This window comes from Pezoporus wallicus, unplaced genomic scaffold (assembly GCF_028554395.1).
Source record: "Pezoporus wallicus isolate ANWC-B61680 ecotype Strahan unplaced genomic scaffold, APGP_CSIRO_Pwel_v1 contig_1438, whole genome shotgun sequence".
NCBI lineage: Eukaryota > Metazoa > Chordata > Aves > Psittaciformes > Psittacidae > Pezoporus > Pezoporus wallicus.
The window spans coordinates 3,788,535-3,807,169 of record NW_026638681.1 but is presented as its reverse complement, the minus strand read 5'-3'; the positions used below and the strand labels follow the sequence as shown (position 1 = coordinate 3,807,169).

Sequence of the window (18,635 nt, the reverse complement as noted above, 5' to 3'; positions counted from 1 at the left end):
GCTCTGGTTACACAAAAATGAATCTGGAAAACTGCCATTGGAAAAAAGCCGGGTCTGGCTCTGTGCCTCATGCCTTTTCCATTTCCATTATTTGCTCTTAAAAGAGCTCTCCTATGCTACTTTGCATCTAGCAAGTTCAGCAAAGGAGCAAAATATCTGGCAGTCAGTGCTGAGCCAGCTGAGGAGGGCTGCAGAGTGACTGGGTGGCTGCTGCTCTGGCCTCTGGTCCCTGCTGTCATCCCCAGGGAGAAGGAGCCTGTGCCAGCACACGCTGCCCCCACAGCTGTACAGTACCAGTCTGGCCATAGGTTCCTCAATGTCCGGCTCAGCTGTGGCTGCAGAGGGAGCAAATGAAACCCCACATCTGATTCTACAACTCTTTAATCTTGAAAAACTGCTCAGGCGGTGCCATCAAGACTGCTGTCTTTCAAATACAGAGGCACTCCTTGCAGAAAGGGAGTGGCTGGAAACACTGCTGCCCCCCAGGCTTGTCTTCACCAGAAAATTGTGAAACCTCTTTCCTCAGCTCCCCGCCACCTCCCAGATTGTTTCACAAACCCTGCTCTGCAAGGGCTTCCTCTGCCTCTGCACAGGTCCCTCATTGCTGCCACAGGAACTCTGCAGCCTTCCTGAAGTCTCCCCATCATCTTCACCCTTCTCCAGTGCTTCCCGACAGATGCTTGGTACCCAGCTGTGCTCTCTTACTGGTCCTTCTCCTGGCTGTCGAGGGAGCCAGGATCATCTTCTGTGAGGGGGAGTGTAGGGGCGACAGGAGGTGAGAGAACACAGGAGCAGGCCAATTGTGGCATGTAAAACCACCAAACAGGGGGTAGCATGGTAGCAGGAGAGGGGGAAACCTCGGGGGACTTCTAGAGGTTGTGGCATGGCAGAAGTGCAGGAGCCCACCATAACCAGCCTTGTGGAAAGATAACATGAGAGGGTGATGCTGGGGGAAACAGCAGCAGGGAGTTCAGTAATAAGCAGATGTTAACTCAAGGTGAGGCACTGCTAATAATCCTTGAGGGGATTTCCACTTCAGGCAAGGTACCTCATCCAACATTTGCCTTGACAGAGATGTAAGAAGGTCTGAGAAAGAGCCTCGGGAACATTGTTCCCTTCAGTCCTTAGAAAGTCTGCTTAATATTCTGAAAAGTCACCTTAATCCTGTCAGCATTAATGCTGGAGAGACAGCAAGCCAGCTCTTCCCAGTACAGCAAAAGCAGAAGTAATGATGCAATGCATATTCTGTTCCTCTACATGTTAGTCATTCCTTGCCACACATTTCTAAACTGTAAATGGTCTTCTAAGACAGTGATGGTACTACTGAGCACAACACAGCTTGGGAGCCAGGTCTCGGTCTGTGCTAGCTCCACCAAACAGAAGCCAGCCCTGCTCACTTGCACTGGCAAATATCAATACATTGATTTAAGCTGCCTGCTGTGTCCACGCTGTGAGTAATTAATGCAGCTGGAGAAATTCCTGCTCCTTCTGAATACCAGCCATAGCCTGTCAGAGACAGGCTGCTTCTGGGAACACAGAGATGCCAAGTGGACAAACACCAGCTATTGCAAGCACACAGGCTGCATTTCACTAGGTGTGTGACAAGATATTAACTTCATCAACTAGGAAAAGTGCAGCAGACCTTTTGTATTTCAGCACTGGTTTAAAATCTGTAGCAAGTCATCACTGTAAAATGGTGAACTCCCTAACTTGGTAATAGTCCCTTCTGAATCTGGGAGAAAAAGAGATATCTCCCCTGTCCACACCAGTAACAAAGATATTTTACAGCAGTTCTGATTAAAAATGGTAATAAAACCTGCATCCCTTCACCCCTCTTCTGCCCAAACTGCTCCTGGCAGCTGTTACATCCTCAACAGGTCCTATCTCTGAGAGAAACCCATGGTAGAAAGAAACTTACGGAAGGGATAGTCCTAAATAACTCTCTATTGCTTCAGCCTGTGAAGGAACAGTAGAAGGGGAATGAGCTGAACCTCAGGGTGCTCCATTGAACCCACCAGCGGTGGGAGATCCCAAGCTGCTCCTGCCCTATAGCAGCTTCTCCAAGGTGAAACCCCAGCAACATGCCTGGCTGGAGTCAGAGCTGCACCACTTTGTTTATTTCAGTTTTAAGTGCTTAGCTTTTTGCCTTCATCTGAACACAGCAATCAGAACATTTCATGTTCATGTGCTCTTTTTGCATTCAGCACAAAGCCCAGCCTGCACTTTATATCCCTTCTTCTTCCCTCCCACTGCTTTTTGGTATGGATAAGAAATCAGAGCCAGCGGAGGGGTTAAATCCAAATGCAGGACCCCCAGGTTGCAACAAATCTGACGACCGCCTTTTTCCTCTTTTCTCCCCACAACCAAGGATTTTCCTCATCACGCTGCACACCCAGACTTCCTGGAGGCACACATGGGTAGTGTTCACCTGCCACAGTGATGGGCTTGGACTCTTGGAGGCACAGTCACACTACATATAAACAACAAAACTCCTAGCTGATATAATCATGTCATCAGCAGTAATACGTTCTGGAAAAAATTCCTAAGGAAGCTGCTAGCTTATGCTGGTGGTGGTTATAAACTATCCTTCTGAGATCAGTTTCTTGACAGCTGGTCAAAATACCAACCAAACAGTAAACTGAATTATTCATTACAATTTTCTGTGCCTTCTTAAGCAACCTTAGCCATATTAAAATAGCCATATTATTAGGAAGTATTGTGAGGGTAGAATTCAAACTCTTCTCTCCAACACACACTCCCCAGACACTAGAACTCCATCAGCATATTGATAAGCTTGTGTCAAGAAATGACGTGACCCCTGGCTAAAAATTAGTTATTTAACAGAGCTACTAAAAAATTGGGATCTCTCTCTCTTTAAACGTTTGACCCTGAGGCAGAAGAGAAGGGGAGGGAGGGAGAAGGAGGGAGATGATAATCACATTAGATAACAACCTGACTCATGGTAATAGAAGCCTCATTGCTATCCAAGTGCTTTTAGAAGGAAACAGCCACACCTAGAGAGGCACCTGTGCAGAGGAAGATTACTTTTAAATGGAGGAAGGACAGAGATAAAAATGCACTTTCAGCTGAGCACAGTGGAATAGTTGTTTGTTTATATAGAAACTGTCTTAAATCCAAAAGCCATTCTGTACTACTTCAGATAATGGGATGTGGCTGGTATGTAATTCATGCGAGAAGCAGGTACGCTGCAGGGCTCAAAATGAAATGGGGATTTATATTTAGGCAGGGAAAAGAAAATAACCATATGTGGGGAAGAAGTGGTTGATGCAGTCTTTCTGGAATAAATCAACTTCTGCAATGATAATGACCTTCCATGAATAAAATTCATAAATGTCAGTCTGACAGTACAAAATAAAACCTTCACTTGAATGTGGGTATGGCTGTAGTAAGTGATTTGCTTGGAAGAAAGCTGCACAAGAATTGGATGATTTGTAGTTGATTGATTAACCAAATATAAGCATCAAACATGCCTTCTATATGCAGGTGCCATTGTACATTTAAGACTTCTCTTTCTTCTCCCCTGCTCTGTAGCCCATTGCTACAACCGCCCTGTCCTCTGAGTACTAAGCCCCTCTTTCTTGTTGCAGCTCTTTGACACAGTAGCTATGGAGTGAGCCCAGTAAACCAGAGGACCTTTCCCTGTGGGTCTAGGCAGGCCTCCCAGCCCCTGATCTCCAGCTGCCCTTGCTGTTCCCTGTATTGGTTCTGAGTCAGGAGGTTGTGGTGAGTGGATGCTGCCTGCAAGTACAGCCACAACCCTACCAGCTGGGGGGGAAATCAAGATCCGGACTTCTAAGTAACAGACGATAAAGTGAAATTTTGTTTGTGCAGGACCTGGTCTGTGGAGTGGGTAGAGTTGAGTGTAAGAATCAATTATATTCTCTGATGAAGGTGCCAGCTCTTTCAGCAAGGGTATTGATTTATGTATTTCACTCTGAAAGTTGCTTTCTACTACATCTTTTGCTACTAAAATTCAGTGATGTGAACGTCAATAGGCATGAACAAAATCCCAGTGTTTTGAAAAGCCTGAATCTGTAGGACATAAAACTACAATATTTGCTTGCTTTTTCTGTCCTCTGCAAGCCATTTCATAGATTCTAGTGTATCTTTTTATTCTGGAAGAATTTTGAGAGATTTGCTGGTAATGGATTTTGCATACAGAACACGTGTGTGCCTGTGCATTACCATGAATGGTATTTTCTCTTAAAAATAGCAATTTTTTTCTATTTTTAAAATTAATTTGATCACAATCTAGAAATATCATATGCCAGAAATTATCTGTCTTGAATTGCTGAATAATAGTATTTGGGTAGGCTGCTATGGAAACAGATATACAGACTCTGGATTCACACATAAAAAGGTTATTATGGCAACTGATTTTTGGATACCCCTTCATTGCACAAGCAGGAAAATATACTGAGTTAACCCAGTAACCTCTGAAAAGACAGCAGCAATAGAATAAACTATTTTACATTTGTTTTGAAATATAGGTAAAGGCATGACTTACATTAAAAAAAAAAAAAAAAAAAAAAAAGAGAGTAAGAGCACAAAGGCCAGAACAACACTGTGGAATCAATAATGTGAAGGAAATATTAATATTTATGATAAATTAGTATTAACATTATACTTGGAAACCAACAACGGATTGGCATTGACAACATGTTCTACATGAGACAGACTGAAAGTAGGTAACCATCCTTGCCACAATTGCCACAAGGCTGCTCTTTTTATTTTCTTCTTTTGTAAGACTTAGTGAAATTTTGCAAAAAACAGCCACCCTGTTATAAATACATCAGGTTCAAATTATACACGATACACAGCAATGATGCTAACAAAAGAAGTGGTTAGCTGAGCTGCTGAGCAGTCTGTTTCAGTTTTCTTTCTGCATTCAGAGGAAATGTTCACATTAACTAAATGGGCTTTGGAATAGCCCTTACTTTTCAATGTGCAATTCTCTTAAAGGACAATTCCTCCTTTTCCCCCTTTGCTATCATCACTATCCCCACACAACCACTCTGCAGCTACAGGTCTGTAAGTAGCTGGCAGAGGTGATGTCTGTCTGTGACTGCAGGTCATCAGCAACTGTTTTAATGGTTCAGTCCAGTGCAAACATGCAGGTACACATGCACGCTGTTTGGAAACAGTTTGTCTTTACAAAAAGGGCTGATAACTTTTGCACAGGAAGACACCAAGTAAACAATCAGGGTTAGTATAGAAGAAACCATAAAGTGCCTATCCCTTAATATCTTTAAGGATAAATTACAAAAGTTTTTGAGGGATGTCTTAAGTAAAGCCACTTGGGGCAGGGAGATGAACTAGATAACATCCTAAATTCTGTATTTGCGTGGCTCTGCCACCACTGGGCTTGTGCTTGTGTGGGTGCAAGCCTCCACTGCACACAGACCCCGAGGTAGGATGGCAGACTCCAGACAGAGGAAAGTTGAAATAATATGTCAAGCATGTGGGGAGGAAGGAGAGTCATATGCTCTTACTCATTTTTCTACAAAACTTTTTGAAAACATCTGAGGCTCACTGAAATAATCCTTTAAGGAAAAAACTATTTTTTAAAAAAAGGCAAAAAACCAAAAAAGCCCAACCCAATAAATCACCTGCTCCACAATAGGGGCTGCAGAGTACAGATATTTTCACTTATTTAATACATACTGAAAGGTTTAATTTAAATGGTAGATAGTAAATGCATTTTTAAGAAGCACAAAAATGTCTTAAAAAACTATAAATTGACCTTGCAGAACATAAAAGCTTTCTAACAGCAGACATGCAAATACTATGCATTAATGTGGCTGTTACTGGGAAATATGCAGACTAGGTGTGCTAATTTCTGAGGATATTTTTCCACTGGCTATTTGTAAGAAGCGGCTAATGACAATGTCCTTGGCCTTGGTGGTCTCCATATTCCTCTCCCGTGATATCTGCGTGCTGATTTGATCTACATTAGTCATGATAAGTTCCGAGGCCAGGATGTGAGTGGGGGATGCCCTGTTTGCTGTGCTATCCATGATGTACTGCTTATAGAGTTCCACCAGCTTCTGTTCGAGGTAGTTGTTCAGGGCTGAGTCAGAGAGGGGCTGCTGGTGGGGCACTAAGCTCGCCAGCCGCCAGCATGAGGAATAGCCTTGGGCCGGCTTGCGAACGGTGTCACTGGTGGGGGGGGCCCTCATGGACTCCATGGGGGGAGGAATCTCTGAGGACTCCAAGAAGGGGCCGATGCCACTGTCACAGGTAAAATCTGTCGTCACTGAGCTCATCGGTACCACGTAGTCTCCAGCTATATGCAAATCGTTGTAGTTCTTACAAATGCTTTTGCAGGAAGGTGGAACCAGGTAGGTGTCTTTTTTTGTCAGCCCCTCACAGACATGCATAGATGAAGATGGCTGCTCCATGGTTGTGGGGTGCTGTGTAGGTTGTAGATTATCCTTCTGCCTCCTGCTATGCTTGCTACCTCTAGAGCAGACAGAGGAAATGCACTTGCCAGCATATCTGCATCTCTGAAGGAGGTTTTTTCCTTGTGCTTCATCCTTGGAAGAATAATTAATGGACTTCATTTCATACACCACTTCCTCAGCCGAACTCTTGCTGTAGAGCTCACGGTTCAGGTCTTCACAAGGGTAGGCAATTCTGTAAAGGTAACCTTCTGACAGCATCCTTCACCAAAAGTAAGGAGCCACCAGAAGACAGAAAAATTACAAGAAACCATTAGCTCATTACAAACACATTGAGTGGTGATTATACTGGAAAGTCTGGTACTAGATTCAAAGAGATGTTTCCAATTTGGACGTGAACAAGAGTGTCCTTCTAAAAGACTTGAGGCAATGACTGACCAGCTAGTCTCCCTGCTGTGATGTGAACTCAATCACATCAAAGCATATTCTGTACAACATAACATATGGCATGTCCAATACTTCCAACAACAGTGAGCAGAGAAGAGATGAACAAGAAGTGATTTGTTGTCATAATAATTGCTGAAATATTTTACACTTAAGTATCCATATTTTTGCCCTTAACTTCAGTAACAAGTCAAAGGGGTTCGCCTTCTTCACATATACTTTGAAGCAACCTTTGTTTTGTGGTTTGTCAGCTGCCTTGATCTATGTTGATTTGGGATTCATATTGAGAATATCACCCCTTCTGTTCCAGACTAATCAATGATTGCGGTTCCTTTTTCATTAACAGATGTCACATCATTAAATTAGCACTTCGCACTTCTCTATGCAAAGCAGATTGGAATTAATTGTCTCTAACTTTTAGACATGAAAATGTCAGTGGCAAAAGCAAGGCTTTTTGGAGGCACAATTCATCTGGCTTTTTTAAGACACCTATGAGATGAATTGTGGCCTAGATTTGCTTATCACTCTCCAGTTACTATAAAAGGATCTTAAACTGACTACCCTAGATGTAGAAATCTGCAGTGTACTTTTGAAGGGACATATTTCAGGGCAATGCATAGGAAAGTGCACATTTCAGAAGTACTCTGGCTCCTTCACTGTTGGATTAGTCATGAGTACCACCACCAGCTCTGAAATCAGTTTTTCACTGTGTTTCTACAAAGGCACAGTCAGGTTCCCGCAATCACTAACTCACTCCACAATATGAACAGGCAGCTTAGTCTCAAAAGCTGCACAGACATGTTAGTAATGAATGACAGGACTTGCTAGCAAGGACACACATGCATCTGCACATCAGCAAATGTTCTGCCCAAGCTTTACAGCTCCACTATAACATAATTGTTCTTAAGCCCACTTCTGCCTTTTCTTTTAATAGATGCCAAGGAAATGGTCAGTGAAAAAGATGTCCCTAAAAAAAAATATGGTGTGGTCTAGCAAAAAGAAAGTAAATCTTAAGTAAAAGTAAGTTAAAAGAAAAACTGTTCTTTTCTTTCTATAGTACAAAATGCGGAACAAATAACTTGTCTTTGTTTTAATAATGAGTACTTCTCTTCATTTATTATTTAATCCAATTATATAATTTTAATCCTTAATGGATACTGACTCTGCAGATATGAACATATGTTCCACTTATTTGACAGTTTGCCTATTTCACAACACACGCTGTGATGCAGCACCAGAATGGGAACATCTTCCCACAAACTGTGAATGGGGAGGTGTCATCTCTCTGGCACACGCTGCACTACCCCATGCTGCTGTAGAATGTTCGACTTATCTTTTCCAAGAGTGAATGGACTCTCATTTCTTAGCAAAGTATTTCATGTGTCACAGTTGCAAGTACAAAATGCTGCACTAATAACAAATGTTGGCTATATCCCATCCAAGCATGGATATAGACTTTATGCTGATGTTACGAAGGAGACAGTGTGAGAAAAGACTTTCCTCAGGAGGAAGGAGGAAATCACTTCCACACTATGAAGAGGGTTGGATGGAAAATGGACTTCCTCCAGAAGGAAATACTCACAGAAAATTAAATGTGTCCAAACACTTGCTTTGGTGACCCTGGATCCTGCCTTCTGCTGCTAGTTGTGTGAGATTTCCCACAGGCAGGTAACATCTCATGAAAATTGATCTATTTACACAACGAGTGGGGGAGTGGAAATCACTCTTGGGTCTTAGTATTCCTTGCAGTATGCTTCTGTTCCCTTGCTTTAGTTTTTAGCTGTAATATAGGTGCTACCACAGAAAGCTTAGCCAAATGCTAGAGCTACTCAGGTTATCAATGCACCCCTCTTTCTCTTCTTCAGTTCCTCTCTTCTGCAGTGCAAAGGCTATTCCCTTCCCCCCAGTCATCTAGGGCCCAGATGGCCTGATTTCAAAAGCACTACGAAAGTTGGCAAGAATGAGTCTGGAATTCCTATACGGTTAATCCTATGCTTAATTTTAATGTGGATTCTGAGAAATGAATGGAACATATGGCCTGTTCACTGCTCAACCAACATAGGCAAAGCCAATTGTGTGCAGGCAGCATGTGACACTTCTGTCTTTCCTACTACCCAGATGTTTGTTGTTTCTGTCATAAGGTGATACATTAGAGAAATGAAACCGATGGTTTCATTTCTTTGCACTGCCTTCTGCAATACTTATTTTAAGAGTTTCAGAGCATGATGTCTGAGACAGGAGTGGAAACAAAAGAACTGGAAAACTGAAAAGGATTAGGCTTCCATCCTGCTCAGGAGTTGTGTGTTTAGTTGAATGAGTTACAAGCTTACCCTTCGAAGCTGGCAAGGACTGTTGCACTAATCTATTCCCAGCTCTGCAAGGAAATCTGATTGAAGTTTTGATAGGCAGTGCTGAGAGCCTGAATGCAAAAGAGACGTTCTGGTACTTAATATAACATATAACTCTGTCAAGCTGTCATTCCATCATTACCAGTTGCTCGTCACGCAATTGGGTCACCTTTAATTTTTGTATTTTATGTCTGATAAGGATGACAGTTTTCATTAATTCTACTTCTCGTGCCCCTTCTCTTAATCCCCCTTCAACGCCTCAGTCACATGTATGTACCAGGACTCCAAGTGCATGGGGATTTTATCTATTGTCTTTCAATATTTTGGGGTTTGTGCTCCTTAAATTCAGATTTCACTTCCCTCTTCATGAAAATTACTGAATTAATTTCCTTGCACAAGGAAAAACAGTCCCTTTTATAATTCTGATCTGATACATTTGCATGCAAGGTGAACAAAGAGATTTTTCCTTGTGTGGCTACTGTTCTGGCAATGGGAGCTCACTACATTCTGTTCAAGCCTGGTAGAGAAGGAAAGAGAAGACTGTACAGTTCACACTCATTTCTATCTGACATAGTCTTTATTACTGTCAGATGATCTTAAAAACTCCTGTCTTGCCTGGGGTTTTTGTTCAGTTCTTCAGTGTAAGAAAAGCCTAAATGCAGGATGAATGTTTAAAGCTTTGTGGAAAATTCAGTGGTATTGCCAGTATTTTCTGAGTGGCAGCAAGTCTGCTGGGTTATAATGCTTAGAGATGGTGACAGTGTTTGCATAAAGACCTCAGATTAGAGTCTGGGAGCAGGCAAACAGAATGTGAGTTCTTGGCTCAGGATAAGCAAAACAGTTAAGGAAAACCTGAGAAGTGTACACAAAGAGGTATGATAAATTGTGTCATATATACAAACCTGAGCAAGATAAAAAGTTGCTAGGGAGAATGGAAAGAATGTGGTGCCAGCTGGGATCACAGCTCAGTAGGGAAAGGGACATTCTTTTGCATTGCAAAAAGAGGGGATAGAAACTCATATAAGAAACAAGCTTGCTTTGTGTACGTCTGGCTTTAAGATCCCTACTGAAAGCAAGGCTCTGAATGGCACTAAAGTTGCTCTGCTGGTGGTTAGAGATCAAGTTTTATCACAAGGTATACCTTAACTTCTAGCTGACTTACTAGATGGGCTTCTCAATGAGATTTTAGTTCCCGTGTCTCGAACTCAAATCCTGTGGAGCCATCTGTAGCATTTTTTCAACATTTTAAGAAATAATTTTCCAGTCTGTGGAGATACAGCAGATTCCCTCACTGTGGTTTGGGATCTATCTCAAGTTGCACGACATGCATGCAAGAGTTCACCTGGCAAGCAGGATGGGCTGGAGAGCGAGCCTGTGTGTGCTTCAGTACCTTCCTCTGCTGTGAAACAGCTCCCAGGAAGCCTCCGTGTATCCAGTGTAGGGAAATCAGGAGAGTGAAGAAGGTAGTATAATGACCTGTGCCTATAGATGAACATAGCCTTTCCTTAATGCCTGAAACCCGCTTGATCTTTGGTATCTGAACCCCATTTGATAAGGGCTGTCTCTAGTGCTTGGGGCTGGCTTGGGTACAGGTAATGCTGATGACAGGAAACTGTGTGGTGAGGTGGATGCATCAGGAGGGAAAGCCATCTTACAGAGAGACCTGGATGGGATGGCAAAGTGTGTCAGGAAGAACTGTCTTTGTCAACAAAGACAAGCACAAGGTCCTGCACATGAGACAACATAATCAAATGCCCAGTACAGGCTAGAATCTGAAATGGCTATGGAGAAGCCTTGGTGAAAGGGACCTGGTGGAGTCACCAGTGCTGGAGATTTTCCAGATGGACAGGGTGCTAGATAATCTCATATAGGTTCCCTTCCCCATGAAAGGTTGGACCAGATGATCTTTCACGGTCCTTTTCAAACTGGGCTGTTCTATGATTCTATGATAAGCACAGTTGCTACTTGAGGTAGGTGTTGGCCCACTTTGTCCGTGGCAGAAGAGAAGAGGAATAGCTAAGAGGCACTTTTGCAGAAGCATCCAAATACTATATGCTACTTGTGTAACTTCCTCTCCCTGCTGCTGCTGCTCTGGAAGTTGTGGGACCTGTGAGACTGCACCGTGAAGTTCTTTCAGCAACAGTCAAGAGCCAAAGCCCTCTTGTTCCCTCCCCACAGCTCTCTGCTCTGACCGTTCGGTCTTCTCACAGAAGAAAACACAAGCCCTGCTCTTTTTTATTCACATGTCAATAGTTCAAGAGATGAAGGAATGCTAGGAGTACCTCTCCCACAGGGGAATACGAGCTGACTTGGGGATAACAATTAGAGTAGGCTTGCGAGGATAATAATCCTGTATTTCAAGAGTATGTGGGAATGCCCTTGAAGGATAGGCTGAAGCAAGCAAGTGAGGAGAGGTATCTTCCCCAAGAACACATGATACTTTATATGTCTTCTGTACTGTTGAATGTTCTTGTTATACAAGTGTCTACCCATTTTTAATCATGCTAAATGGATGGCAGTGAGCTTTGGGAGCACCTGATTTCTTTCATTTAGGAAAAAAGTACATTCTTATTGTATTGTTTGAGTGTTGTTTTATATTTCAGTGGAGTTGGGGGCACAGGCTTCCATAAAAATACAATTAAGACTGTATGTGGGTGAATACAGTTTCTTGAGCTCTCAAATAATTTCCCATCTAAGTCTGTTTTATCAGTTCAAGTTCCTTGAAACTTCATACAGAGCAAGCCTGGTTCATAATTTCTCACATTTTTCTTAGTCATCTAGACCCATACAAAGTTGGTTTAGGATATCATCCATCTCGTTTGCCAGCATTTTACATCTCATATCCACAGCTGTAAGCAACGACATGAAATGTGAGGCAGGACAGAATTGGGCACTACATTCATAATCATAGAATCATAGAATGGTTTGGGTTGGAAGGAACCTTAGAGATCATCTAGTTTCAATTCTCCTGCAATAGGTAGGGACACCTTCCACTACACTTTGCTCTCATGTCTTTCTGGGGTGGAAATAATCTCATGTTTTGGGATTTCTGTGTTTATTTTAATGAGTTGTTAGTTGTTATCGTGACTGAACTATATGGACTGCAGTATTTTGTATCTAAGCAGTTGAAGTAAAGGGGAAATAAATTCATGTGCACTCTTACAGAAGAGAATACACTTTCTAGAAGTGAAAAGAATAAATGCTAAAGTAAGACAGATAGAAAAGGCTGAAGGGGTTTCCCAAGAGATCGAAGGGAAATGATGCACTAATGAACATTGAAACATTAGTCACATCTGCTGTACAGTATAAAAACTAGGGGGCAGGGTGCATGTTGTATGTGTTTACCCATGTCAAGCTCTGAATTAGAAGCAAACGAAAAAAATTGCTATGAATCAGGAAAATAAACTGATAACACTTGTTTATACCTTTTAATGTCATCTTGGTCTGAGAGAAGTCTAAGCTTTTTTCTATTAATTCTTTTTTAATACAATGCCCAAGTTTATCTGTTATGATGACTTTTTTTATTTCTAATCTACAAATGGAGTACTCCCAATCAAGGACATTAGTTAGACAGTATACTAACATGCACAGAAAGACCAATTAAAATACTAGAATTATGATAAAAGCAACACACTTGGTAAGGCTCCCTTTTGAAAGTATCCTAAAAACTCCCCATTTTTTACTATGCTTTTATGAAAGGCTTTAGAAATACCAGAGGAACAATTTCTTGTTTGTATTTCAAAGTTGCATAGCAATCACAGTCAGTCATGGTTGTGAAGAAGGCACTTTTTAAATGTTCCCATCACTCCTTAAGGCAGCAGAAACTGCATGTGGTCAGTGGATGAGATGCTCCAAACACACACATGCATACAAAACAGAAAAAGTACATCTCCATTTTACTAGCTGCTATCCCACACAAACAGAACTGAGCCACTTTGATAAGCAAGAGCAACACTTTCATACATTTATATAATGCATAGCATATTTTAGTTCTTACCTCCAAAGATACAGCAGCAGACCAGGTACAGGAAATTTGTTGTCTTCTAACCAGTTTAAAGCTTCCTGTGAGTCTGTCCTACCCCAAAATGCAACACTCTGTTTTTATTTCCTTTTTAAATACACTTCTACGATGACGTGTTTTATTTCTACTCCTCTATAGCACAGAAATATAGAAAGAAAGTCCCTTAGGAGATGAGGGGTTTTTATAACTGACTGAACAGCAGCATGCTGAACTTGCTTCCTCTTTTATGTCTAAACGAAACTTTGTTGTGAAACCGTGTGCTGTTAAAATAGCTGATTGCAACACAGTCGAGGACTTCTCTTTATTAACTGTTATTAAAAAACAAAAAAAAGCTAGTGAGTTGAACAGCTAGAACAATCTTAGAGAAACTGCTTGTTTGTTGGCAACTTTATAGTGTATCCCGCTTCAACCACTACCTATCGTTTTCCTTTTAATTGACACCTCAAGACATCTAGATATGTCAAGATTGTCATGCCAAATAGGTAGGAAGACTGAGATGTCAAAGCAGAAATGCATATCCCAGCAGGCCTACTTTGTTGTCTGCAGACCCTCATATATCTCATCTTCCACCAAGCCATACAGCTCAGCTAGTTTATCAGGTTTTGCTTGGAATCTGCAAAACCTGTCATGAAGAAAGTTAGATTTGAGATGCTCTTGGTACCTCAGTGCCTGCCATCCCCACAAAGGCAGCTTGTCTTAGCAGGGGCAGTGTATGAAAATACCTTGGGCAAGGGGGAGTTCACCCTCCAAGCTTGAGGTGTACGGACAGCGAATAGGGATTTGAGATTGTTGTTAGAGTATTCCTTAAAGGACATATTCCTTATGAGGCTTTGAGCAACCTGTTCTACTGGAAGGTGTCCCTGCCCATGGCAGGGGGGTTGGAACCGGATGATCTTTAAGGTCCTTTCCAACCCAACCGATTCTACGATTCTATGACAGAGGATAAGTACTGTTTAAAGGATGTAACTGGAGTGTCTGAATGGATCCCAAAAGGATGTAGAGAATTTGCTTAAAAACCCATCATCAGGCATCCATACTTTACAATAATAAGAGAAATATATTTTCATTCTCAGGGTATTTTAATTCCTTTCTGAGTTTTTTTCTCAGAAACCTCCAACTCTGCCAGCTAGAAAAATATGAGGCAGTACAACATTTCTCTTAACATAATTTTTCTAAATATTCCCTGTGATATGGTACATAATTGGGAGTAGCATACAAAGTCTTCTTAGCCATAGGCATGGAAAAAGTACATATGGTCAGTCTGGCCTTACACCACTAGCTAATGCATACAATAGTTTAATCAAATAATGTTGTACCAAATCATATGCTATGTTAAGATCAACAGCATCTAAAAAGCACAAAAACTGGGGAAAAAAAAAGGCAGTTTAATGCAAATCTCAATAGAGGGCTTTGCTGTAAAAGTGCTCCTGTGGAAACAAAGCTCTGTAGTAACAGACAACTCTTTTATGCTTAACATTAATATTATTGATTTTTTTTCTCTGATCTTTCACTGGTACTGCGGGCCAGTGTCAAATATATGCAGGCCCAACATTTTTTTCAGTGTTTCTATATCTGGTTGAAATAGTATTGAGGGGAGCAAGAAATAAATTGCTGGGAAATTTTACTTCTTTTGTATATCCAGAGATCTTCATATACACAGAAGCTCAGCATTTCTCTTTAGACTGTTGGGAAATAACTTTGGTACTATAAAAAAGCGTTTCTGTAGAGGTCCTCAGAAAGTTTTCAAAATACATTAGAAATTATCTAAGTCCATGTAAAAACAGCCAGATACAAATGGGCAGATTTTCTGAACGTAAAAAGTGCTTCCACAGCCAGAAAAGCACAGCTACCCAGTACCACTGAAAACTAAATCTGCTTTTTAGAAATACCTCAGTATGGATTCAAGACTTGCCTTCGGGCACTTAGATTTGGAAAAAATAAATGGCTTTATTTTTTCTTCCCCAGGCATGTGCATGTAATGTTTTTAGTGCTCTAGAGGAAGTCAAACATTATCTGTATTTGTACACAGTAGCTGTATGTGCCTATGGAAGGGAAACGTAGAACTGTATGACAGGAGAGGTAAAGCTTTAGCACCTTAGGGAGTCTCAGTCAGTCTCCTCATCTGTAAATGTAGCTCAGATTGTCTGAGGCAAAGAAAATTTATTTTTATCAGTGTACTCCACTATGGCAAGCCCAGGGCATCAAGAAGGTGTTATCCCCAGTCCCACAAGTGAAAAGGAAAACATTTGGAGTAAGTTGCACAGTTCCCTGTTTCCTTCTCTACCACATTCTTTCTACTGACAGAGAGTTTTCTCCAGGGAGCTGCTTTAATTTTGACCCTATGTACACCTTAGCTTTTTATTTCAGTTCAGGAGTTTATTTCCAAAACAAATCTGCCAGTTGTATGCCCTTACTGTGCTTTGCCTCTTTTAACCATGTGAAGCAGATTCCTTTTGGATGAAGCTCAGCAGGGGGACACTCACCAGGACCATACTTCAAATGTACCATGGGCAAGTTTCCTCATGGGCTTTCACAGGACACAGCGGAGCTAGTCAAATCTGACCACCCCAGAACATGTATACCATGGAGGCAGGGTTTCAGCACCAGCTGTTTCACTGTTCACATCTGCTCCAAATGTGGCACACTATTGGCTGATGTAAGCAGAACAGAAAAATGTTGTCAAGGGACTCATCTATAGGATTCTACTGGACAGTTTATCATTTCTTCACCGAGTAACCCTTGCCCACTGACGCCATTCACCTAGCATGTCTCAGTATGTTGTAACTGATAATGTTATACTGTCATAAACACAAGGTTGAAGTTCCTTTTGTACACCTACACACTCCACCACAGAGGTTCAGTATAAATAAATCTCTGCTTAACCTAGGCCTGTTTTATTGAGAAGTGCAAAGCAGCTGCCTGTCACTTGTAGGTGAAATGTTTGCTTTCTAGAAATAGTAAGTTGGGAGCCTTTGAGAGGATCAATATTCCATAGCTTTTTGTGAAAATTAATAGTAGGCATAAGTGCCGAAAATAAATCCATTTTCATGCATATATTCAAGCAGGCATGTACAAAGTAAGCTCAATGAGGTTATCAAACAATTATAGCTCTATCCCCTTTTGGTATGTCTATGCCATTAACTAGGAATTTTGAAATTCAAAAGGTCAAAGACAACACCATAAGATTACCACCTAGTTTAATTACTTCATGCAATATGATGACAAAGGGAATATTTTGAATCCTTTTGGTCATTGGAAGGGAAGAGGTTACTGAAGGAAATAAGCACATTATCCAGTGCTTCATCATAAAGAACAATCATGAATGATTTGTATTACTTACAGCAGCAAAATCACTTATATTTCAAGTTTCCCAGTATGCCACATTTGATTAGAATCTGAAGCTCAGTTTCCAGTGCATCAATTACACCAATATAATCAATTATTTGAGTAAAACATCAGTCTTTAAACAGGAAAGAAGCCCCCACTGTGCACAGTTTTCTTTCCACTCTCTTAATTACCTGAAGTAGAAAAAAGATCAACATAATTTTCTAGGTAAAATGCGAGGATTCCCATCATCCACAGGCATGCAGGAAAGACTGGTTTTCAGATATCCATCTGAATGGAGCCTCATGGATGAACTACTCCAGCCCTCCACCTGTAAGGTGGAAGAAAGGTGGCTGTGACATCATCATCTTTTTGGCCACATGCTTCTAAATAGGAAGAAAAGGGCTTAGATGCACAGACAACCTTTGAAGCTCTGGAAAATGTTGAGGAGTTTTTGGCGCCCACCTGTATTTATTACTTCCAGGTGCCCATAGCCAGCAACTGCACCCACAGCTCTGAGAAGTCTGGCTATGCTTGGGTCCCAGAGCCTTAGCTTTAGGAACCGAGTCGGGGAGCACAGCACCTTTCACATCACTAAATTGACCGAATTTTGCATCCAGAGTATGATACTTCAAAATGAAACAGTTGTTTCATCATACAAATGACCACTAAATCTTTTAGTTATCTATAGAGGCAAGAACCATGAATTTCCTGATTTCTTGTTGCATTCTAATATGATTTTTGTACTTCAAGTGACAATGGGATAGGGAACATTTGCTGCCTTACATGCTCCTTCAATAAAATCATAGAATCATAGAATAGTTAGGATTGGAAAGGACCTTAAGATCATCTAGATCCAACACCCCTGCATGGGCAGGGACAACTTCCACTAGACCATTTAACTCAAGACCATGTTCAATCTGGCCTTGAACACTGCCAGGGATGGAGCATTTACCACTTCTCTGGGCAACCTGTTCAGTGTCTCACCACTCTCACAGAAAGAATTTCTTCTTTATATCTCATCTGAACATCCCCTGTTTGAGTTTAAACCCACTACCCCTTGTCCTATCACCAGTCCCTGCTGAAGAGTCCCTCCCCAGCATCCTTGTAGGCCCCCTTCAGATACTGGAAGGCTGCTATGAGGTCTCCATGCAGCCTTCTCTTCTCCAGGCTGAACAGCCCCAACTTTCCCAGCCTATCTTCATACTGGACGTGCTCCAGTCCCCTGATCATCCCCATGGCCTCCTCTGGACTTGTTCCAACTGTTCCATGTCCTTCTTATGTTGAGGACACCAGAACTGCACACAGTACTCCAAGTGGGGTCTCATGAATGCAGAGTAGAGGGGCAGGATCACCTCCTTCGACCTGCTGGTCACACTCCTTTTGATGCAGCCCAGGATACGGTTGGCTTTCTGGGCTGTGAGAGCACACTGACACTGGCTGATGTTCAATTTCTCATCTACCGACACCCCCAAGTCCTTCTCCGCAGGGCTGCTCTGAATCTCTTCTCTGCCCAACCTGTAGCTGTGCCTGGGATTGCTCTGACCCAGGTGCAGGACCTTGCATTTGGCATGGTTAAACTTCATAAGGTTGGCATTAGCCTACCTCACAAGTGTGTCAAGGTCCCTCTGGATGGCATTCCTTCTCTCCAGCCTATCAACTGAATCACATAACTTAGTGTCATTGGCATACTTGCTGAAGGCACACTCAATCTCACTGTCCATGTTACCAACTAGATGCTGAACAAGATCATTTTTCAAACATTGAAAACTTCTTTAAATGCTTGAAATTAATGTAAATCATTTCAGCAATGTGAAAAAAAAAAATCTTAATTATTGGTTTTCACCTGTAAACCTGAGCATGTGTAGCAAATAGGTGTGATCAATATCAGTATTTCAGGTGGCAAATAAATCAGCCACTCCATATCCCTGTATTTCAAAGCACTTCCTGCAGAACAAAAACGTGCCTGAGTCTCTATATCACATCACTTCCTACACAGGAATCCCACAGGGATGTTGTAATGCATTCTTTTCATCACAAGTATGAAATGATTACTCACATATGCTCACTTAATTA

General features: G+C 41.7%; 1 protein-coding gene across 1 annotated transcript; it reads right to left on the bottom strand.

Moving 5' to 3' along the window:
* Positions 1-5,617: 5,617 nt before the first annotated feature.
* On the bottom strand, positions 5,618-13,765 carry TASL (TLR adaptor interacting with endolysosomal SLC15A4). Its single transcript, XM_057411851.1, has 2 exons — positions 13,212-13,765; positions 5,618-6,684 (listed from the first exon to the last, which is right to left on the bottom strand). Exon 2 carries the CDS (start codon positions 6,681-6,683, stop codon positions 5,826-5,828), a length of 858 nt encoding a protein of 285 aa, XP_057267834.1. The 5' UTR covers position 6,684; positions 13,212-13,765; the 3' UTR covers positions 5,618-5,825.
* Positions 13,766-18,635: the final 4,870 nt, after the last annotated feature.